Source organism: Acanthochromis polyacanthus, chromosome 3 (assembly GCF_021347895.1).
Source record: "Acanthochromis polyacanthus isolate Apoly-LR-REF ecotype Palm Island chromosome 3, KAUST_Apoly_ChrSc, whole genome shotgun sequence".
NCBI classification, from domain to species: Eukaryota; Metazoa; Chordata; class Actinopteri; family Pomacentridae; genus Acanthochromis; species Acanthochromis polyacanthus.
In genome coordinates this window covers 36,411,593-36,436,006 of record NC_067115.1, presented here as the reverse complement: position 1 = coordinate 36,436,006, position 24,414 = coordinate 36,411,593, and the positions used below count along the sequence as shown (strand labels likewise).

The following is a 24,414-nucleotide window of genomic DNA, read 5'->3' as shown; positions in this document are numbered from 1 at the left end:
ACAAGGAGCTTAAGGTTGCCAAAATAAATAAATGTAGAACATGAAAGAATGTGATGAAGCTTGCAGTAATGAAACAGCAACAGTAGGAATAACAAAAACTAACCTTTAATAAGAAAACAATGGATTTCACTGCTAACAGATTCTTCAACAGCTTACAGAAAATGAAACTTGGGCTGAGAAGTTGCAAATCAACATACCGGTATTTGCATCAACCTCATGGACTAGAAAGAAAACCAAATGGATGAGCAAAGTAAGACAAGCGCAATGCACATTTAATATTTAAATGAACAAACCCAGACACACTGGCTTTGTCAAGTAGGTCACTGAGTAAACTCAGAACGCACAACTACCTGTTTTGCATCTAGTTAGACAGAAAAAAGGGAGAAAAAACAGGGCGATAGTCATTCTGGGCATGTCATGACAGCAGTGTTCCTTTTTTGTTCATACAGAAAGTGAGTGTGCAGGCCTGAAAAAAATGGTTGTTTTTACGATGGATTTTCCTACGTTCTGGTGACAATTTCTAAAGAAGTTAACATTGAAAGATAGTGCAGATACTGCAAAAAGACTTTTGGAAGTAACATAGCTGTAGAACAATGGCTGTAAAACTCAGAGGGCCAGTTTCTTTGTACTAAAAATAGGTTCAACAGAAAGAAAATGCATTTTATAAACAGCATTGTACACAAAACATAACCTAAACATATTCTCTGTACTGCCATCAGCCCCAGTGCACTTCCTCTTATTCGAGATTACTGGAAGTAAAAAAAAAAAAAAAAAAAAAAGAAAATGTAGAAGCAAAAAGTGTCCAAGTATTTGGTTCCAAACCATCTGGTTAAGCCATACAAAAACACTGACTGGCAGCACAGATGTGTTAAGTGCTGAGTCCTTTCCATCATCAACTTGGAGCTCTCAGTTTTCATGCAAACAGGTGTCCCAAAAGCCGGGCTGCTAAGTTGTGTTTATCATAGAAACCTGCCACCCCGAACAGGCACTAATGGGCCGTTCGGTCTCTTCTCTGGTTGCACTGAAGGAACATATTTGCTGATAAAGTCCATCTGCTGCAGCAAAATCACCAATATCTGCCCTTATTCAAAACCCACCACAGGTCATAAATGTGATTCCTGGTGCAATTTTCACTCGAATGCATAGAACAGAAACAAGTAATGCAGCGACCAGGCACTTAGACTTCAAACAGAAGCTTCAAAACACATTTTTCCATTAACTGGTAGAAATGCTGGCAGTCAGTCCATGTAGTCGAAGTCCTCGGGGATACCAAAGGCTTTATTAATGCGGCTGTCATCGAAGGAAAATTTCTTCTTTGTCCACGACTTGATGGCAAACACATTGTCTGAAAACAGGAACACTTAATTAGATGAAGCACACTGACACAGATTTACAGTCTGGGAATAGAAACACACTCTTGGACTCAAGGATGACGGTCGAGTCCAAGGACCAGACCATCTGCTCTGCTGTTTCGAGGCATTTGTTTCGATGAGGGTTTGGTGAAAGTTGTGTTGTTTTGGCAGAAGAATTATTATTTCCTGAGCCCAGCAGACATTTCCCACCAGAGAAGAGCTACGACGGCTGGAAACCATCTGGGTGACTGAGGGGAATCTGACGGGTCTTAATGAGGACCTTAATGAAGGTGAGGCACTCTATGAGCTTCATGCCGCAATTTGTGATACAGACTGTTGACACAAGTGCACTATTACTTTGCAAAGAGATCCTAATGAGTGCAGACTTACTATTATTTATTTTCCTGGAGGATGTGCGTGAGATGAAACTTTAGCAATCATTTAGACATGTTCTATCTGAGATGTGACTGCGTTTTTATTGAGTTTATTCAGTCTTCTGTGTCTTTTTATTTTGCATTATCCTGAGGTAGAAGATAAGAGATAAGATAATTTTTAATTAAACGCACAGTGAGGAAATTTGCAGTGCTACAGCAGCAAAGATAGTGCAAACATTTAAGGAATGAGGTATAAAAATAAACCAAAATTTAGTAAGCTCTAGATCTAAAAACAAACAAAAAAACATAATTGCATATATCAGTGGTATTGCAGATTTTTGATGAATAGAAATACTATTATTGCTTAGATTGTACATAAGTAGAAATACTACATATCTGCATAACCTCACAACAGTATAAGAATTCATTTATCATGAATGCTCATGATCTCACATTGTGTTTCTATTTAATTTCTAACAGCTAACTGCAGTATCAGCTGTAATAAAGAATTAAATATGTTGAATCTGGTGACTTATGATGTTGAATTAATGATTATAATCAAGCTTCAAAATATTGTATACTAACATCATACAAGCATAAAATTTTAAAACAGTCAAAAAGCACATAAAAGCAGAATTAATCTGACGGGAAAAAATCTAAAATTTTCTAAATAAATGTCTGGACTCTAAAGGAAAATGTGTTTGAGGTGATTAACAACAAGGTGAAAACTGTGTCACCGGATTAACAAGCTAATCAAATATATTCATGTTGACTGACGCCTTTATTATCAGCAGCTTGAGCCAATAAACTGTGACTCACGCTACTAGTAATGGCTTTCACTTCAGTCCTGAACTCCCCTTTGATAAGAACAGTGAATAAATGTGTGTAGGTGTGTCTCAGTGTCGAATTGCTACATGCAAATCATTTCCCTAAGCTTGAGGTTCTACAAGACAAACTGCAGCTACAGAAACTGTAACGCATTAAGCAGGATTGTTGTTTAAATTTGCAGAAACAACACAAAACATTAATGCAGTGTGCACTACAAAAAGTACACAAAGCAGCAGCAGTTTCTACTCCCAAACCTAAAAGATTTGCAGAACTGAAGTCAGGACTTATTTGTGGGTTTTTTGCTGTTTGTTTATGATGGTATTCTATAAACAATACAGTTCTTTTTTTATTTTTTTAATTCACCAAATTTCTCAAAATAATTTAACTTAATTAATTATTTTGGGGGGCTTTATTCAACTTTCCTCAAAATATCTCAACTATATTCTGTAAATTACAGATTTTTCTCCACATAAGACGAGAACAAGAGCAGCAAAGAACTTTAGATCGTTCTTGTTCTGAGATGACACAGTGATAAGAAGAGGGAAGTGCAAGTTGTAGAAGAGGCAGATATGACTCAGTTGTTTCAAGTGAGTTCAATTCTGTGACAGTTAAGCAAAAATGTGCCAATGTGACTTTGTTGAACAGCTACAGGCAACGTTGACCTGAAGGGTCAATAGACTACAAGCGTTGTTTGTTGCCGTTATCCTCAGAGGTCAGCTGTGTCCGAGGTTACTGTTTGGGTCAACAAATGCAGAAGCGTCAACTCCTGTTAGGTAGCGGTTGGACTCAGTGTGTCCGTACAGCTTTCAGTTTGTACATTTACAAGAGTAGTGAATGGCATAAGCTCTGCCACTGTCAGTCTGCAGTTATTTTTATTCTCTGTATTCAGAGGCCCCTGTTCTCTACAGCAGCAAATCCAGTGGGGCTGCGACTGGACATTGTTTTTGATATGCAGTGCTGTAAAAAAGTATTCGCCTCCCTACCCATCTAATGTGGCCAGGGTTACAAAGCCACTGTTGAGGCTCTGGGACTCCAGAGAACCACAGTGAGAAGACATTATCCACTAATAGAGAAACATGGAACAGTGGAGAACCTTTCCTGTAGTGGATCAATGACCAACATTTCTCTAAAAGTTTCCACATCTAATCCAGGAGGTCACAAAAGAACCAAAATGAACATCTAAAGATCTGCAGACCTCACTGACCTCAGTTAAGGTCCGTCTACATGATTCATGGAGAGTTGCAGGGTGCAAACCACTATTGACTCCTGGCTCAAAAGGTACAAAATTAAGGTTTTGAAGTGGCAGAGTCACAGTCTGGGCTGGAAAACCATCAAATATGGTAGATGTTCTGCAGAGAAGCAGCCATAGTCATGTAAAAGGCTGATCACAAGCTGGAACAAATATTTACGTAACTGCAGTTGTTGCTACCAAGAGACCAACCAGTTATTAGGTTCAGGGGGTGATTATTTTCTCACAGGGGTGACAGAGGTTTTCCCCTCTGTTCTCAGGGCGGCTATGCAGGAAATGCTGTCTAATATTGAATAAATATATTAGTTTGATGATCTGGAACATTTAAGGCTAAGAAATATGCAAAAATAGAAGATTTCTGTAGGCGAGCAAATACTTTTTATTTTGTGCGGCACTGTAGATTAGTCTGCTTAAATATTTGGATCATTCTTTCTGTCACAATTTTCTTCAACCCAAAAGATATCAAATAGTCTTAAACCAAAAGTTCAAACCCAAATATATTAAAGATTAAATGTGTTAATATTGTGTTTTTTTAATTATTGCTGCTTGAATTCAAATTTCCTACATGTACCAGTACATAGGTAACACGACTCACCTGTCCACCTGGAAACAGCTTCTTTCGCTATGACATTTGATTTCCCTGTAAAACAGAATTCATGATAAATATGAGCATCATATAAACTTCGTCCATTTGTTTATCTCAGTCAGATGTTAGCAGCAGGCTGAACAAGGGAAGATGCTGTTGTTCAGACCAACACAGTCAGCACAATAACATCCCCGTTAAAATGAAGAGATCTGCTTGATTATACTGTGAAAACATTATGGAAAGTGTCCTGTTACACATGACAAACATCAATGTGCATTGCGATGAGCTTCATTTCCTATGCTTTGTTTCTTTAATGACGCTTAGTTTTTATGAGCAACACAGCGCATATGCAAAACAGGTCAGGCAAGTAAAAACAAAGTTGACGGCTCCAGAGAAGCTGAATTAAGTCGAGTAGATTAAAAAAAAAAACACACACACACATAACTAAATATTTGCAGCAAATAGTCTTCTTTAAGTCGTAAAGTACAGTAATGTGATGGTTGGGTAGCTACAATCAAGCTGTATGAACGTGGTGGTTTCCCACTAAATGAAAGTGGACACTTTAGCCTCTCTTCGGCGAGTCAAAACGGCTCCTCCACTATAGAAACCTGAAATAGAGCTGAACAATGTGCAGGAACTGGATCTATTTCTGAGAGAAACATCTGGTGACCCTTAAAACTGAGCCTAAAACAACAGCAGATAACACCAGTGGGTCTGAAGGCACCTAGAATAATCACTTTACCTTTTACCGGGAGTTAAAAATAACCTTTTGTTAATTCCACAAAAACCACAGTCGCTGGTTTGGCGGCTGCAGGGCCATGGTGGCCATACATGCAGCCAATATAAACTATTTCAGGCGAGGTTTACAGCAGGATTGGAGCATTTCTCTATGATTTGTCCTTTATGAAAAGTAGAAAAGCTCCAGCACTGCTGTTGGAATATCTGGGAGGATTGTTGGAATACGTGGCATGCAGCCTGTTGTTTTCAGCATATATTGATAACGTAACAGTGAAGACAAATTACTTATTTCTAAAAAACAAAAACTTTTCACCTTCCATCCAGACTTGCAAATTGTCATGACTCACTGGTCTTTGTCTGTCCATTTGCTTATCCGGCAAAATGATGATTATATATTTGGCAGAGACAACGATCATTTATTACACAAACAAACAAACTGGAAATTAAAGTTAACCTAGGATGCTGGTTTTCATCTGTGGAAAAAAAAACAGCCTAAACATTGAATTAAGCAATATATACACACATATATAACAATGGATAACAAACAGCAGAAGACAAGAGAAGACAATTAGATTTTCATTGGTAAACAAATAGTTTAAGACTGAATTTTACACTATTTCCAAACACAAAAAAGCACACTACAGGTCAAACATTAGGACGCAACTTCAAGTTTCTGTTCACATCGTTCCTAAAAACCAGCATGAAATCTGTCGATTTTGGGATGTATTTACTGCATGATCAGACTTTGCTTTTCGCCATGCACCATTTTGCGTACACATTGATGCTACCACACAACTGTTGAATAAATGTTAACAAAAGAAAAGTTGAGAAAATTTAGGGTTGAGAAAATTTACAAGAGTAACAACTTCAGTGCAAAAGTTGTTGTACGTCACTTTGGACAAAAGCGTCTGCTAAATGAAATTGTAGAAAAGTAAAAAAAAAAAAAAAAAAATCAGTTTGCATTATTCACTTTAGCTCTTTCACGTTTGAGAGTTTGCATACAAAAATCTCAATTATATCTCTATAACTACCACAGAAATGACAGGAAAGAAACAGCTGAGAAAAGAAACAGAAGTGCAGATACAAATACCTGATAATTACAGTAAAAATGTATTCTGAGGAGTGACTCTTTATATAATAATCATGTTTATTTTGTCACAAACTACACCAACGAAGCTATGATCTTTTGTTGTACAAAGCTGATTTCGCTTCCAAACTGTGGTCTATCTTATGGTGTCCAATCTAATCTATTGAAGCAAAGCCACAGCTTGTTTAGAAGGGAGAACATTTTTTTTTGCATATCTTTGTATGTCCAGTAAATAACTGGTGAGGAAACCTCATAGTCTAAAGCACTGAAAGCATTGTTGTTTTGTTCCTTTTCAAACAAAGTATTGATATATGCACCCAATCTGTACTTGAATCGCTTCCGTTTGATATGATTATGAATAAAATCCACCTTTATGTGTCTCCTTTTCAAAGTGTCATGTACAACTATGCTGTGATTTTTTTCTTTTTTTTTCTCTCCTACCCACGTCTGTTGTTTTTAGGCCCACCTTACAGAAAGGCTTAAAGGCGTGACAAGTATTGTCCAACATTTTGACCTGGTTATTCTAAATCACAACCTTGTCTGTGCTTTGTCGCGTGCAACATCACTTGTTTTTTTTCAGTGGTAATTACAGTAATCATGGCAGCATTTTTAAAGCTACTTTGCGTCTGATCTAATTAGAGAAATTACACAGTGACTCCCATCCACAGGTGTAGTTAAACATTGATTTTTGTCTTTGGCTGTTTGATGGTTTCCATCCCACCTGTTGCCACAACAGTTTATAGGCCTCTAGAGGTGTGGCAGCCATTTACTCAGAGATACACAGGAAAGACTGGATATAGTACACACTTCACAGTTTAGTTTGTTTTGATTTTGGAGGTTATGCTCATTGTTTGTGCCTACATGTTTTTTAATTCCAATTTTATTGTATTTGCTGTAGCGCAGATTCACAACATGTCATCTCACAGCGCTTTGTATAGTAAGGTACAGATCTTATGAATGATGTTTGCTATTGTTTTGAGTAAATATGTGGAAAATTGTGTCGGTCATTTGTGAAATAATCCAGCAAGTAGTCCATAATAAACTGTAATGTTCCTGTGCTTTAATATGAACAAATACACAGTGTAGGAAGTAAGTCCAAGTAACCCAAGTCCAATTCATTCATGCAAGTATTCTTAAATTTGTGTTCTTAGTATCCTCGCGTTCTTCTCTTTTTCTTACTACACCGCCAAGAAACGCGGCAGAGTTACGTGATGATCGGCATACGTTTGTCTCTCTGTTAGTCTGTCTGTGGTCAAGACTACTCAAAAACAGATTTGTATGAACTTCTCAGTGAAGGTCAGAAATGACACGAGGGCCACCTCATTAGATTTTGGCAGTGATGCAGCTTATAGTCTGGATCCACGAATTTGTTAAAGATTTCTGTATCATTGTGAGATAGCGGCATGGCATCACTGTAACCATGACAACAAGTGAACACTACGTCAGCTGCCTGCTGATGATCACATGATTGTGATCCTACTACAAATCGACTGCTTCGGACTCATCCATCGGAAATAATACGACGACTAAGCAGCCTTGGCAGAGTACTATGCTCTCTGAGTGCTTTTCTAGTTTAGTGTGTATACCTGACCTCTTTGATTTATAGTTGCGTTTTTTTGCTTTTCTGTCACTTTGCTGCTGTGACAATGCAAATTTCTCATTAATTTCTCGACTAATCAAGGATATTCTGTTGTATTCTACGTGTTGCTAGAAGCTACCCTACATCTGTAAGACCCACTATTTAACCATTTCACAGAGTAATTTTGATTATTCCTTTACATCCTTCCAGAAAATCCTAAAAAAATCAGTAGTTATTGCTGTAATAATGCTGTACACAGAGAAACCTTAACCTCGCTGAACCTCAGAGTATCATGTTTACAGCCTTCTATAAGCAGGAACAGGTCTAAGCTCATTCCGCAAGTTCAGTCTAACCCCCGTCAGCGACAGACATAACATAATGTCATACACTCAGCACATACAGCTCTCAGAGTAAAATCCGATCTTCAGAGAGTGCAGATGGTTATCTGTGAGAAAGAACAAAATAGGACCTGCAGGCATGTGGAGTCAGTTGTAACGTGAAAACAAAGACTTTGAAAGTAAAAGCAGGCCTGTTCTTTCCGCCTCACTGGTCCTTTAAGAATGATTTATGTGTAGAATTTGGTTGCATCACTTTAATTTATTACCATTGTGGAATTTCAGGGATGATAACAACAACAGATAATTGCATGACAATGTCTATAATGGTGCCTACAGATAAAAGATAATATTTACTTTGTGAAGAATATACAGAATTTTTCTTGGACTGAGTCAAGTTATTTCTGTAAAGCAACACCAGTGTTCAGACAGCCTTCGTAAGTGTTTAAAATAACATTAGTTCATGTTTTTAATGTGCAGAATAATTACAATGACACACATGTAAGAAGTGTTTTTATAACTTTATGTGCTCTTGGACTAATTAATAAATAGGAGCTTGGACTTAAACTTTTATAGAAGCCAACAAATCCTCATGCTTAGTTGTTGCTTAAAATTTAACAGATTGTTGTTGAAGTTTATATATGTCTGAGTACAACAAAGCAGCCTGGGATGAAGAGAGAAAACCAGAGGAGATGTTTCTGAAAGGTAGCTGTTAAATTTCTCATTTCGTCTCGTTTTTGTTGCCAGGCGAATAAAAAGGATTGTTGTTGTGACTTTCAGAAAAATAAAACTTAAAGAGGAAGTTTATAGTAACATTGTGCTGTTAACAGTAAGTGAAATTTATTCATGTAGCACCTTTCAAAGATACAAGATCAAAAAGCGCTTTACAACAACGAGACAAAACTAAAAACTAAAATAATAAAAACAGTGCGGTGGTTATCACAGCTAGATTAGATTAGATATTTTATTCCTTTCTGTGGGGAAATTCTCAAGTCCTAGTAGTATCCACAAGGCAAAAATACAGTGAGCAGAAATTAAGTAAAAAATCCCGTATTGTGCAGGATATATAATTTAAGGTGCATAGTGATCTATGTGGAGTTTGCATGTTTGCACCAGGTTCTCTGGCTTCCTCCCACAGTCCAAAGACATGCTGAGGTTAACTGGTGATGATAAATTATCTGTAGGTGTGAATGTGAGTGTGCTTGTTTGTTTGTCTCTCTATGTGGCCCTGTGATTGGCTGATTACCTGTCCAGGTGAACCCTTAGCTGGAATAGACTCAGACCAACTGTGACTCTGCAGAGGATTCAGTGTTGGATAGATAACGGATGGACGATGTTAATACAAGTGACTTTTCTGGAAAAATGTGCTTTGTATTTTTTTCATCTGCCTGAATCGGGATTTTATCTCTCTGTTTGGATTTAAAAGGCATATTCACCAACCACTCTGTAACTGTGAGGTCCATCTCAACCTGGCTTTAGGACTTACTCAGGCTTCTGAAAATAGGATATGTACTAACACAAAAATAACACTGAGGAAAAGACAGGAGGCAGAGCTGGAGGTAGCCGAGACTAAAATGTTGAGGTTCTCTTTGAAACTCAACATTTCACTTCTCACTTCTCTTTTGAGAGTGACCAGGATGGACAGGGTCAGGACTGAGGACATCAGAGTTACAGAACATGTTAGATATTCTGGAGATTTAGTCAGAGAGGCCTGACAGATGGTTTAGACATGTACAGAGGACAGAGAATGAATATATCAGTGGAAGCATGCTGAGGAAAGGTTTTGGTCTTCCTCTAGGCCTTCTGCCTAGAGGAAGACCAAAGGCGACGTTTATGGGTGTAGTGAAAAAAGACAAGAAGTTAGCTGGTGTGAGAGAAGAAGATGTAGAGGATATGGTTAGATGGAAGCAGATGATTCACGGTGGCAACCCCTGAAGGGAAAAGCAGAAAGGAAAAGAAGAAGATAAAAGGTCTAGAGTTCATTTCCAGTGTGGTAACTGGAATCTGATGAGATCAACTCTCAATATAAAGTCCAAAGAGCATCACGAAACAAGACGTCATTAGGCTGAAAAATCAGAACAAACCCATCAGAGATGGAGAAAAAACATGAGGTATGGCCAAATCAAGTCTGGTACATTCTTAAAAAGAAATAATTACCTGCTGACTTCAGCAATGCCAAAAGACCCACAAAACCAAGAAAACAAGTGTGGTGGACGACAGCAGACTTGAGAAAAAACAGTCAGGTCCAAATATTTATGAACCAGACTTCATATCCACAGACGAAAGTGATGCAAAAGCAGACAGAGAAAAAATACTTTGAAGGAAATGAAGTTAGCTGGTGTGAGAGAAGAAGATGCAGAGGATAGGATTAGATCTGTGGTGACCACTGAAGGGACAAGCCGAAAGGAAAGCACAAAAATGAGATAATTTCAAAATGTGTTTCTATCTCCTACTTAAAAAACGACCGTCAAAGCTTCACCAGACCCCCTGCTCTTCCAGCAGAGATGCTGAGAATCTGTGAGTAATTTGCTTTGATGATAAACCCTCAGGCTCAATCCTCCTTTCATAAAGGTTAAGTTTGTCGAAGAGAGGTGACGATGCAACTGTACAGTCTCTCTGAAGGATGTGCTGCTGAATGAGATTATATACTGCGAGGCATTTCTGTCATTCAGCCTACGCTCAGTGATATAAATAGGTTGGACAAAATAAAAGAAACACCTGTCAGTGTTACGCAATACAGTTTCACAAAGTGTAGCCTCGGAAATCACTGGACAGTTAAATCAACACTTCTCTAAAAACAGACTCACCTTAAATATAAACGCAATAAAATATATATAGCTTTCATGAAGGTAGAAATTATTGCACCGCTGTGTTAGAAAGCATTCACTTTAGATAGGTGTGTCTAATAAACTGGCAGATGCACCATGTTAAGTGCTCAATATACCTGATGTGTTCTAAAACAAGATGTACTTCTATAGCAGCCTGTTCTATTCTACATGACAGAGGCTCTTCATAGGGATTTTGACCTTGATTTCATTTATTGCTGCAACTAACAGCTATTTTTAATAATCAGTTAACCATTTAGTCTATAAAATGTCAGAAAACAATGACAAAAATTCCAGAACAACCCAAAGATGCTCACTTCTCACGTCAAAGACATGAAGTAATCACATATGAGAAGCTACAATGTGTATTCTTTCTTCAGTGTAATTAAAAGATGGCTGTTAAATCCTCCTGTTATGATAGTTTCTAAGGAACAGCAATGATACCAATTTGATCCGAGGCATGTTTAATTAAAAAAATCCCAATAAACATAGTTTAAATCTCATTATTAACTCCATTGCTTATTATTTCAATCAATATTTAATGTAATGGTGTTCTTTACATCTCACAGATGGTGGTTCAATGAGGATAATTCACTAATTTTGAAATTTTTTAATGCACATTGGAAAGACCTACATATAAAATACAATAGTCTTACATGATATTGATTTTTTAATTCACATTTTGAATTTTTTTTTTCTATTTATGGAGTGATGTTGATAATTTAACATGAGACACCTCTTCTGTTCACGGTGAGTTTGCAAATATGTGAACTGACCGGTTTTCCTTTTATGTGTTGTTTACACTTAGCGAGCTGAGCAGAAGTAGTTTCATATTTGAAAAAATACTTTCAATTATTTTTTTCACTTTAAAATGGGTCAATCTGACCTGTAAGATAACAGGACTCTTAACCCTTTAGGCCACAGGCAACCGCAAAAGCCTTTTTTTTTTCTTTATTTCAGTGACAAAAAGTCTAAATTTGTAGATTATTCACAGACTGTCTGCCTGGGTGTCCATGTGACTGTCATTACAAGAGACAGTACTGTCGCAGTGGAGTGGAAAAAACCCAACTGAATTGTGTGCACACTGAAAGCAGGGCTGGTGCAACTTCGGGAGGTGCAGGTAAACAGACCAGAGATTTTTATGACACCACATATGTCACATGGGCAGATAAAGTAACACACCCCCTTTACCACAGGTCAACTGTGACATGAACACAAAGCAGTCCAAGATGTTTGCGATGCCACCGACAGCCGTGTGCATTGTGGACGAGGTGTGCAACAGCCAGTAAACGAGTCGCGTCCTGCGGTCTTGTCTTTGTGATTTTAAAACTTTACAACACCATCCCTGTAAGCCAAGAGGTCAGAGGTTGATTTAGCTCACAATTAAAACGGACATGTGAGTCATGAGACCAGAAGACAGACAGTCTTGTATCTCTGTCAACTACTTTGTGGCTGATGACATTTTCTAACACCTCGGCTGTTATCGAGCGACTTGTGGTCAGTTTTTGCTTCGCCACGTTTGATTTTTAACCGTGAGAATGTCTGAAACTGCTGCTAAAACAGTGGATTTAGAGAGGAGGACACACCACGGCATGCATGTTGGAAAATCTTGCTGTCAGGCATTTGTATTCATCATCACACTACAGGCTAAAAGTTTGTAAGCAAGATCAAATTTGCACAACATAAAGATCACAGTTACATTGGGGCAACAAAACAAACATGACTATCATATAAAGAGTCACTCATCAGAATACATTTTTACTATAATGATACATGTTTATGTCTGAATTCTTGTTTCTTTACAGTCATTTCTGCAGTAGCTATAGAGATATAGTTTAGATTTTTTAGGATTTTGTATGCAAACTCTCAAAAGCCAACAAGCTAAAGTGAATAATGCAAGCTGTGATGCGTTTTTTGACTCTTACAAACGTTCTAAATTCTAAAACTGAGCCCTTCTTTTCTTGTGTGAACATTTATTCAGCAATTGCCTGGTAACATCAATGTATATGAAAAATGGTGCACGGCAATGAAAGCAAAGTCTGATCATGCAATAAATACATCCCAAAATCCACACAATTCATACTGGTTTTTAAGAAAAAACATTGTGAATAGAAACTTGAAGTCGCTTCCAAATGTTTGGCCTGTATTATACATACAAGTGTGGTCATATATAGGCTTTAAAAGTTATCCCGAATCCATCGCTTAAATGCATTTCACTCCTTATTTCGAGCTATCTGAACATCCAGCTCAGCTCTCAGCAGAATGACTGAGGAGGAAACACAAGGGTGTAAAATACGCTTTGCCACATCTTGCTTATGTTTAACTAAGAGTAGGTGTTTTTTGATTGCTGGCCAACTTCAGTGCAGGACTGGTTACTGGAGGAGTTCTCTGGCGTTTCATTTCCAATAAAGGATCAGTCTCTGTGCTCAACGGCTGAAACATTTTCAAGTCAATCTACTGCATTTGTATCCCCCCAATATCCAACATTATGTGGGAGGTTACGCCAAAACAATCCAGCTCCTACTGCACAATTGTGTTTATTTTCTGGTATGAAACCACTTATTCCAGCCTCTCAAACACTTGGATGTTGCCCAACTCGTTGCTCGCCTTTTAATCAGAGATTCTCACCGGGTGCAAAACAAAACCATCTGCTCTGAATAGCCACCTGATGTTACAGTTCGGCTCTCCGTCTTATTCTCTCGAGAGTCTAATTTTCTCTTGGAGCACAGATCAAAGCTTTTAACTACAATGGCTCACGGTGCAGCTTGAGGCTTATTAACACCTGGATTGTAATATTGACACAAGAAATAAATCCTGTGAAGGTCAGTTTTTCATCACAGAGACAGAGGGTTGATTACATCTTTCTAAAAAAATGAATTTATTACCCAAATAAGGGCTTGTATAAAACTCAACATTAAATTCAGAGTAACCAGAAAAATGGAAACCTTCGTATAGTGTAATGCAATACTCCTGCAACGTAAAATCTGTCATGATACGGAAACAGGAACACAGAATTACATCAACATTCTGTCAGTCAGTAACTGTACATGACATGGTTGACAAAAAAATCTTGAAAAAAACAAAACTTTCAGGTGTCGTGGTTACTCACTCATCTCCTCCACCACTTCTGGGTCACACTCGCGATATTTCTCCAGCTCAGCCTGCAGCTGTGTTCGCTCTTCTCTCAGAGCCCCGAGCTCCTTCAGCAGAGAGTTTCTTTCTTTCTACACAGAGACACAAACACAGCATTTTGCAACGTATACACTGCAAAAACTCAAAATCTTACCAAGTCTGTTTGTCTTATTTTTGGTCAAAATGTCTCATCCCACTTGATTTAAGATAAATTCACTCAACAAGTGACATTTCAGCAAGATGGAGGGACTCGTTTTGAGACAATTCATCTTAAAAATCTTGTTAAGTCAAACAATCTTGAAATGAGCTTGTTTTAACTCTCGTGTTGTCCTGCAGGTCAAATTGACCCTTTTTAAAGTTTAAAAATGTGGAAAAAAATATGTATTTTCACAGTGAAACTTCCACATTTTCAAAATTTTGGGAACATTTTTGAACATTTTTTGGTGGAAAAAAGAAATGTTAAAAAAAATGTATCTTTAAGAACATTCGGGGGAAAAAATCAAACAATTTTGGATGATTTTTTTCCCGAATGCTCTTAAAGATAATATTAGAGCTTTTACTGACATGTACTCACTTTACATATTTTTAGGAATTTTTTGGAAGATTTTTAATAATTTTTGGAAAATATTAACAAGAATTTTTTTTGTCAATTTTGGGGGATTTTTTTAAAATAAAACTTTTAAGGGAAACTTTTAAGGAATTTTCTTCCTGAAGGTTTTGCAAATTTTTATAAATTTGGGAAATTTTTTGCTGAATTTTAGAATTTTTTTGAGACAAGGAAACGATATTTTTTGGTGTCCGTAAATGAGGAGCACAGGAGGGTTAGGACACCTAAGCTTGACAATCCTGGTAAAATACAGCTTAAGGTAAGTTTCCCCAGCTAATTTTAAGGCCGCAATATTCTAAATATCATATCTTACTTCAAGAAATCTTGCCAAGCCATTTTTCACTTGTTCTATTGGCAGATTTTTTCACTTATTTCAAGGTAAAAGTTCTTTGAAGTAAGTTTTGTTTTCTTGTTTTGAGAGGGGCATTTTTTCCAGTGTACCGCTCGTTTTGTTTCATTTATTTCAATTTGTGCCAGCAGGCGGGCATGTTCTTACCGTATCTTGACGTCCAACTTTGGCCCTTTCAATCGCTTTCTGTACAGATGTTTTCCGCTGCTTTGATTCAGAAATCTTGAAAGCACAACAGAGTTACGTTAAACTCAACATCACCTGATATTTCAATACCGTCCTGCACCAAAATCAAAATAAAAAAATGAGACCAACAAACAATCTCTTGAAACAAATCCACATAAGAGCTAACCTGGCTTTAAGCCTTTGACTGGAGTGGATTGGAGTTAATAATAATGACCAAAACAATCATTTTATTTGTATGCTAGCTTTCAAAACACACAGACAGTGCTTTACAGTTAAAATGAATAGTGTGAAATAACAAAATAAAAAAAAAACACTATGATCTTGTAAAAACACAGTAAAATCATACAAATAAAAGCAGCAGTTGAAAAAAGGCCAAATGCAAAAATTGACCTTCAGACGATGGAACATAACAGCTCACCACTGCATTAACACACAATTACAATGCTGTTAATTGCAATATAATGCATTTCTTAGTAAGATGAGGCTGTATTGCAAAATCCTTCACATATTCTTTTTTCTTGTCTTAACATGAAGCAACCAAATTTGTGATGTAACGTCTAAATCACAAAGTAGTATCATGTGAGAGAGAATAAAACAATGTAAGAGAGATAAATGATTGTTTGCAGCTCCTGTTTGTACTGAATTATTATTAAAAACAAATTGCAGCACTTTGAAACATCCATTTGTCCTGTTGACCACTGATTTCGATGCTGTATATTCTAGAGCTGCAACGATCAATCAAGCAGTTGTCAACTATTAACCCCTTGATGTCTGAATTTATTTACAATGACAGAAAAAAATGCATTATCTGTGTTTTTGCTTTTCAACTGTTGCTAAATTAAGATTATTAATTTGTCTGTAGCACATAGAAAAGGTATCTAATAATACCAACAGACATATAATAATTTAGGTCCCAATCTGAGCAGTCCTATGAGAAACCAGTGGTTGGAAAAGGTTCCTAGGTATGTACTGAATATGCACAAACCGGCATTGGGTAATGCATATGCTTTTCTCGGCTGCATCTGAATGAAAGTGGGATGATACGAGTTTGCGACAATCAGCGTTAAAGGGTTAAATCAATCAAAATTCAGATTCAGAATTCAGATAATCAGTTTGAGTACCTTTTTCTAAGCAAAAAAGCTCACCACTGTATAAGACACTAATAATTCATTGGCACTGATGCAAAATTACAATGCTGTTAATTGCACTGTTCAAGCAAATAAGATGAAAAATGTGTGAGTAAGAAAAGGCTTCATTGTATTATGTATATGGATTGCAAAATCCTTTACACATTCTTTAATTTTGTCCTGACGTGAAGCACACAAATTTCTATTGCTCAAGATGTAAATATCATGTAGGTCTACACACACACACACACACACACACACACACACACACACACACACACACACACACACACTCAAACACGTGCACTCTTGCGCTCCAGTTTAAGATCTTTATCTCATTATTTATGACAATATGACGTCAATAAATACTTTAGTATTAGTAAATATATACTTGAAGCTCTCTGACACAGATCATAAAACACAGCGGTCGGCTAGAACAAAACAATGGACAGATGATGCAGCTGTGTCACAGGCTACTTTCAATAGAACAAAAACTCTTGCACTTTGGTTGAAGATCTTTATCTCATTATTTATGACTGTCATTTTTTTCTCATTTTCTGTATTTTTCTGTGGATTTGTCCTTTTTATTTTTATTGCATAGCCTTGAGAACAGTCAGTCACTTTCAGGGTCTCTGCAGAAATCGGCCAATCAGAATTAATGCTTTTTAATGCCATTTTAATGCTGTACTGTAAAAAATTTAAGGCCACGACCATCAACTCAACAAATTACACGAGTTTGTTTTTTGCAAAAGATGATTTTTATTTGAACACTGTCCCTACATTTCACTATTTCTGAATCTGGAAACCACCCCTGACCACCCAATTATCGCAATGCTTCAGCATGTTTACACAGATGCACATATCTGATGAATCTATAATTGTATATTATATTAATTATTGTCAAATATTTTTCTTGATAAACTGCAAACAATTTTTAATGCCACTGAGAATCAAATGTAATGATTTTAATGCCATTTAAGGCCTTCATTTTCGCAAAATCAACTTAATGACCATTAATGCTTTTTAATGCCTTGCAGAAACCCTGACTTTGTATTTCACTGCACAGTATGAGCATGCTGACAAATAAACACTCTGAAATCTCTTTAAAATGGATGATGATAATGATGGCTGTCTGTTGTCACTCGTATGGTACAGTCATTATTCAATGAGAGCATGCTGTTTTTAACTTCTGCCCCAGAAATGAGGTGGCTAAAGCTCTCTGAGGAGGCACCACCCTCACACCATCTGTCTGCCATGCAACAGGAGGGGGAAGTGGGTCAGCGCTGACATTCAAGGGATGAGTAGAGTAACTTTCTTTGACAAAAAAAAACTCTCACAAACATACAAGAGACATTTTCAATGCTAGTCCGAGTCTTTTCTTTTTTCAGATTCAGAAAACTTTATTTGTCCCCAGGGGGCAATTAAAAAGGCACGTAGAGCAGGCAGTGCAACAACGATGTAAGAAATCAAGGAGAAAATAAAGAAATTAAAGATAACCAACATAAATAAAACAAATACGGATAAATATATATAAATGTAGAACAAGTAATATAAGAATAGAAAATAGAATTAAAAGAAAAGAAAAAGCACAGGTTTTTAAAAACCTCCAAATGTTGATGTTATGTTGAGCTGATATAAACACATTTAAAATACACTGCTGTTCTAAAGTTTGGGGTCACCCAGACCATTTCACGTTTTCCATGTAAACTCACACTTTTATTCTTGTGCTAACATAACTGCACAAGGTTTTCTAATCATCAACTAGCCTTTCAACACCATTAGCTAACACAATGTAGCATTAGAACACAGGAGTGATGGTTGCTGGAAATGTTCCTATGTACCCCTATGGAGATATTCCATTAGAAATCAGCTGTTTCCAGATAGAATAGTCATTTACCACATTAACAATGTCTAGACTGTATTTATGATTCATTTAATGTTATTGTCATTGAAAAAAAAACTATTTTTCTTTTAAAAATAATAACATTTCTAAATGTCCCCAAACTTTCAAACGGTAGTGTCTCAATGCTCTTTTACACACTCTGACAAACTGTTGGTTTTAATCAGCAGCTCATTTGTGTTTTCACCCTCTGTGAGCAGAAGCATTTTCTGGGCCGTGTTGCTGACATTATTACTGTAAACAACCTCTGTCAACCTAACATACATCTTCTACCTTCCTAAAATGTACAGAAGCTGTTAAACGTGTGAATCTGCTCACCTGCTTTTGCAGCTCTTCCAGTTTGTGCTTGCGAGCGTTTAAGGCCTTACTGGGAAAGGCCCAGTAGTAGTTGGACGTACCAACTCTTTCACTGTCCACCATGTTGTCGTCAACCAGGCTCTGCAGCACTTCTTTTACACTCATGGGAGCTTAAAGGAGAATAAGGACTGAGTACAAGTTTGCACATTAAAATCACTCATTTAGCTAATGCTATTTGTGATTCGGTTTGTGTAGCTCAGCAGTCTCCAGATTTGTTTGGAAATAAAATATTGCATCCTACTCAAGGTTTAAAAAGCACAAGTCATTGTCAGGTCTTTTTTTTTTATCTGTTGGCAAGATATGCTGCTCAAACGTTCATAAACCTAAACCCACACATCTGCAGCTTATGTGGCCGTTTTCTACTTATCTGAGAGAACATTGCATGAGAGGATGTAATAGAGCAGAAGCTACATCTTGAACAGTGTCAGTGGTGAAATGTGATACTCCCACACGCTTAGCTCAGCCGGTCCGCTGTGAAACTGAAAGAGCTTATCTGCTGAGAGGATGTTGAACAGCAGCAAAAAATAGGATTGGCAACGAGGATCGAAAATGAGAAACACACTGGATGGATTAAACAAACTCTGTACGTGAGCATTGTCTCTACTCAGCTTTTGTTCTCCCTTTTTAAAACTTCAAACTGCCATTTTAATGGTTACCAGTATGGCTGTTTGTTTGTTTGTTTGTTTTAACTTAGCTGAAATCACTCCCTTGGCCCCTTTTCTCACATTTTCTCTCCTTTTACAGCAAAATGTGGCCACAATGCAGATCTCTTGTTGCCCCCTTCCCCCCATCACTCAGTAACTACGTTTTGCCAGAGTACGGGGGTCAGAAACATGTGCTTTTAATCACAGCAACAAGATCCAGTTTCTCCAGATTAACATTTTGTCCACTTTGAAACAAATCACTCCCCAGTTCACTCAGACGCTCTCAACACAGTTTCTGGTTCGTCTGGGCACTTAAAAATCCACGCTTGCATTTTTATAAACGTTCCCTCGATGCTCATAATGTCGGGCTGACGTTGAAGGAACATACTTTACTTAACAACCGAAGGCTTTCAGCAGCCCCCTGCACTGTGAGATTACTGCTATTGATAGGGCTGGTTCTGCTTATACTGACTATATACATACAGCTAAAATTGAACTAGCAAGTCCTGGTTGCCATGGCAATCCTGTAAAGCACGTCAGCGCAGTGCTTTCAAGAATGCATGGGTGCAATGCTCGTTGACGCCGTCTGTAAATATGCTAACTGTATTCTATTTGAAGAAGCACTTATGGTAACTGATGGCTAACCTCAGTCTTGCAGCTCTCTTTGACAGTTCTGACTATTATTAGCCAGCCGTTGAGATGAAAAAAGGAAACTAGCAGAAAGCCTACTGCTTCTCTTACTCACATGTATGCCTATTTTACAAGTCTTGAAGGTTTTATTTCTTTATTTTCTTTGGTCAGTGTGGTAACTTTCTCTAACACATGTAAACCTAATTAAATAACAGCATGATCTATTAAAATAATTTATCTTTTCTAAAAACAGAGTGACGCATCTATGACTGTTAAGATTGGTTTAATTTGTTCAACTAGGTGGAAGACATGATAAAAAGGAGCTTTTTTTACATGCAGGCAGTGCACTTGAACACTAAAAAAAAAATCAGAGTTAATGATGTTTTTTGGTAAAACTGTCCATCATTACTCACTTATGCCCTTGGTCTTCGGAGCAATCTTCTCAATGTCCTTCAGCTGAAACACATCTTTCTGGAAGGAGAGGAAGAGAAAATGTTCAAAGAATTGTTGTCAAAGAAAGGAACTATCAAACAACCATCTACATCCGTTTCTACTTCTAGATCTCTTTGGCCGTACTGTATTCAGGCTTTCTGGAAGTTGATCCAACTGATACACTGCAAGTCACAAGTTTGGACATACGTTCTCCTTTAATGGTTTTTCTTTATTGCGTAAAGCAGTAATCAAAGCAAAGGGCGGTTATTTTGAAGAGTCTAAAATATAAAGCATGCTTTGACTAATTTCACACTTTTTGTTTAGTACATAATTCCAGATGTGTTCATTCATAGTTTTGATGCCTTCAGTGAGAATCTACAATGTAAAGAGTCATGAAGATAAAGAAAAATCATTAAATGAGAAGATGTGTCCCAGATTTTGACTGGTAGTGTATATCGATAACTGTATTCATCGAGGAGCACAGCATGGCTTTTCTAGTCAAAGTTTACCATTTTTAGGCATCTTTGTAATATTACATTTTGTGTACTTGCATTGTAACTTCAGTACCAAGATATCCAAAAGAATTTCAAGCCTTATTCTATTAATATTATCAATAATTCACTAAATTAATTGCTGTGCATTATTTTAAATGCACTTATCCATCTAGCATGGAGAAACATGAAAGTCGAAATGTCAAAAGTTTAGTTAATCAAAATTTGAAAGCAACAATTTTAAATTCAAAATATAGTAATCGCATCTTAGGACTGTCTCGTCTTACTTTGCCGGGCCGTTTATTTGTGTAAAGTCTTTATGTAAGAGCGTGATGTGTGTGCAGTAAAGATAAAGACGACCACAAAGTGCTGACAACAACCTGCTTTGTATCTGTGGCAGGTTTGGAAGTCGGAACACAAAACCTCCTCTGTGCCCATTTATGTTTCAACTGCAGGTGTTTTGTTAGCTTTTGTCTCCTTCCACAAAGCGGGCGCCCTAAATCAATATCAGACACTTTAAAGCAACACTCTGTTTCTGCAGAATGAGTTTTGAAAATGACATAACAATATTGACTGATGTGAACAGCTTTTAAACCCACGCAGGCAGAATAAAACTGATAGCAGAAAGGGTGCATGAAGACAGTTATCACAGATAGTTCATCTGAAATAAAAAAAACTCACAGATTCAAAGAAAATCTCCATCATGCGAGCCCTCTTCTCCTCCAAACTCAGTCCTTTCTTCTTTGACTGTAACAAAATGTGACAACTAAATCACCAAGCAGCACCATGTGAGGGGCAGTAAAACAATGTCAGAGGGATTCACTGATTGTTTGCAGCTCCTGTTTGTCCTGTTATGAACATGCAACAAGGAAAGGAACAAATTACATAACAAGTTAGAGCCCTTTAAGAATTCCATCACCAGTGATTTCTATACTTCCAATTCTAGAGCTCCAATGATCAACTGTCAACTATTAAATCGATCACCATCTATTCAGATATTCAGTTTGGGTACTTTTTGTAAAGACAAAAAGTAAAAATGATCTGATTCCAGCGTCATACACTACTGTTCAAAAGTTTGGAGTCACTTAGAAATGTCCTTATTTTTTCAAAGAAAAGCATTTTTTTCAATAAAGATAACATGACATTAATCACTCTTTACAATGTTAACGTGGTAAATGACTAATCTAGCTGGAAACGGATGATTTTTAATGGAACATCTACATAGGGATACAGAGACCCATTTCCAGCAACCATCACTCCTGTGTTCTAATGCTACATGTGCTAGCTAATGGTTTGAAAGGCAGAAAACTCTTGTGCAATTATGTTAGCACATGAATAAAAGCGTGAATTTTCATGGAAGACATGAAATGATCTGAATGGTAGTGTATCTGTTCAATATTTCTAGTTTCTTCACTGTTCTATGACAGTAAATTTACAATGTTTAAGTGATAGACACAACAAATTGAAGACGTAAGGCTCATGTCTTCCACGAATGTCTCAATTCCTAAAATGCATCTTGAGGAGAGAGTACTGAGGAAGGCTGCTGGATGAGCTGCGAGACGAGATCTACAGGTGTTTCCCCTGCACAGCCATTTGCGGAAGTTTTTTCCAAACCTCAAAAAAGATGTGAGACACAGCTGGAATATACAGTCTATGCCAGGAACCGCTGGACAACTGTGTGGAAGTTATATATATCAGTCAGTCAGAACATAATGTAAGTTTTTGTCATACCTTTTTTCTGTTTAAGTTAAAAAAATAAAAGATGTATGGCATCTGTACAATGTGAACTGAATAAAAAACAAATATATACTTTCAGTTGTCTGACAAAGATCATAAAATACAGTGGTCCACAATAACGAAACAATGGCTGGATGATGCAGCTGTGTCCCAGGTTATTTTGAATGGATGCTACTTTGAAATGACAACTCCACGACAAGAATGTCTCATTTTGTTAAATGCATGTTGCCTCAAATCCTCTCTTCTTTTGACTCTCCTTTCCAACTGGCATCTCTTGGAGGATAGAAGTTGAGGAAAGAAACCAAGAAATGAAAAGTGGGGGTCATCTTGGGCTTTGGGAAACACTGCTCAGCCTTTTTGTTATTTGACATTTTAAAACCCAAACAACTTATAGAGTAATTAAGAAAAATGTCAACAGATTAAATATAAATTATTAGTTGGAGGCCTAATTTCAGCCACCTCATCTCCTCTGTTTCCATCAACTTTCTAACGACATTTTATAACAGCGATCAACTCAGTGGATCTTGATTTGCTGAAACGCTTCTTATCGCATTGATGTTGCCCTGCTGCAGGTGGTGGCCACATTGAACACTTGTAAGACAGGAAAGAAAAGGTGCTTGTGAGTAGAATATTTATGACTTGGCTGGAGTTTTCTATTGCTTTTCCTTATTAAAATATTGCGTCATGAAATCGCTTCATTCTTTTTGAATAACCCTGTATCACGTCCGTCCCCCTCAAGCAGTGTTTTTGTAACATGGCCTCCAGCCAGCGGTGGCAGCACTGAGCAGCGCAACAGAATCATAGAAGGTCACTGCGCGCCATCTTGGATTGTTTTGCTACTTTGCTAATGGAAATTATCCTCACTTTGTCCAACTAAATCGTCTTTGTGCTGTTGTGTTTTTGTCTGACAGCTCCATATCTTCTCCCGAAAACTACACGAGAAATACATGGCCTCTATAGCGCATTTATATTCCACTGATCCTCCGTAAAGTAAGTTATAAAAGGCTGAATACATGAAACAGGACAGGTTAGCATGAGTGTCCTGAATTACTGCTACCCATAATGTCACGTTTATAGCACTTTGCCAACTATATACCATGATAAAACTTGCATCTGAACCGCTGGATGGTGAAGGTAACGTTATCAATGCTACTTTTGCTAATGCTAGTTATGAGCAACGTAGTGATGCTAGCATGCAGCCACATTAGCACCGGTGGTCCCCACTTCGCTCCCACCTCAAGAGAAGGTTAAATCGAACATTTTCTTACCATTTTGCGATGCAGATTGAACCAGCAGCGCCCACTAACATTGACGTTGTCACCACTTTAATGTGATACGCCGATGTAGTTATGTTTTTAATCCAAACACGAGAAAATCGCTCCGCTTGTACTGAATTTCCCGCGGAAGGCTGTCACTGATCAACGCTGCATTCAAGGTCCCTCGTAATCGCCTGTTCTCTACTGACAAGTGAAATCAGCAAGGTTGTGGCGTGTCTAAGTCACACAAAAGAAAGTACCTGCCTGGCGATCGATCGATCTGTCTATCTATCAAACGCGATGTAAAAAATTTTGAAACTGTAGAAAATTTTTAGAAATAATGTTTTTAAAATAAGTGAAGAATGTAAACAATGTGCAAGTGATGAAAAAGTGATGCTTGCCCCTTTCTTATCGATTGAAGTCCATAGTACTGTTTGGAACAATCTGAGGCATTTTAAATATAAAATCTCTTAATAATACATGGATAGTACATTTATTTTATTCACCTTTAAACTACCAGTGTTCTTGACTCAGTGCACCACTTCACATGTTTTTGACAAACGAAATAACTTTTTCCAATAATTGTGATGACACTTGTTTACTTTAGAAGCCA

General features: G+C 37.3%; 1 protein-coding gene across 1 annotated transcript; it reads right to left on the bottom strand.

The window, feature by feature from the left end:
• Positions 1-89: 89 nt before the first annotated feature.
• Positions 90-23,993, bottom strand: mnd1 (meiotic nuclear divisions 1 homolog (S. cerevisiae)). The gene is made up of 8 exons (XM_022212504.2): positions 23,814-23,993; positions 21,490-21,555; positions 20,299-20,356; positions 18,573-18,721; positions 15,189-15,263; positions 14,063-14,177; positions 4,399-4,443; positions 90-1,345 (listed from the first exon to the last, which is right to left on the bottom strand). Exons 1-8 carry the CDS (start codon positions 23,814-23,816, stop codon positions 1,239-1,241), a joined length of 618 nt encoding a protein of 205 aa, XP_022068196.2. The 5' UTR covers positions 23,817-23,993; the 3' UTR covers positions 90-1,238.
• Between the last annotated feature and the right edge of the window lie 421 nt (positions 23,994-24,414).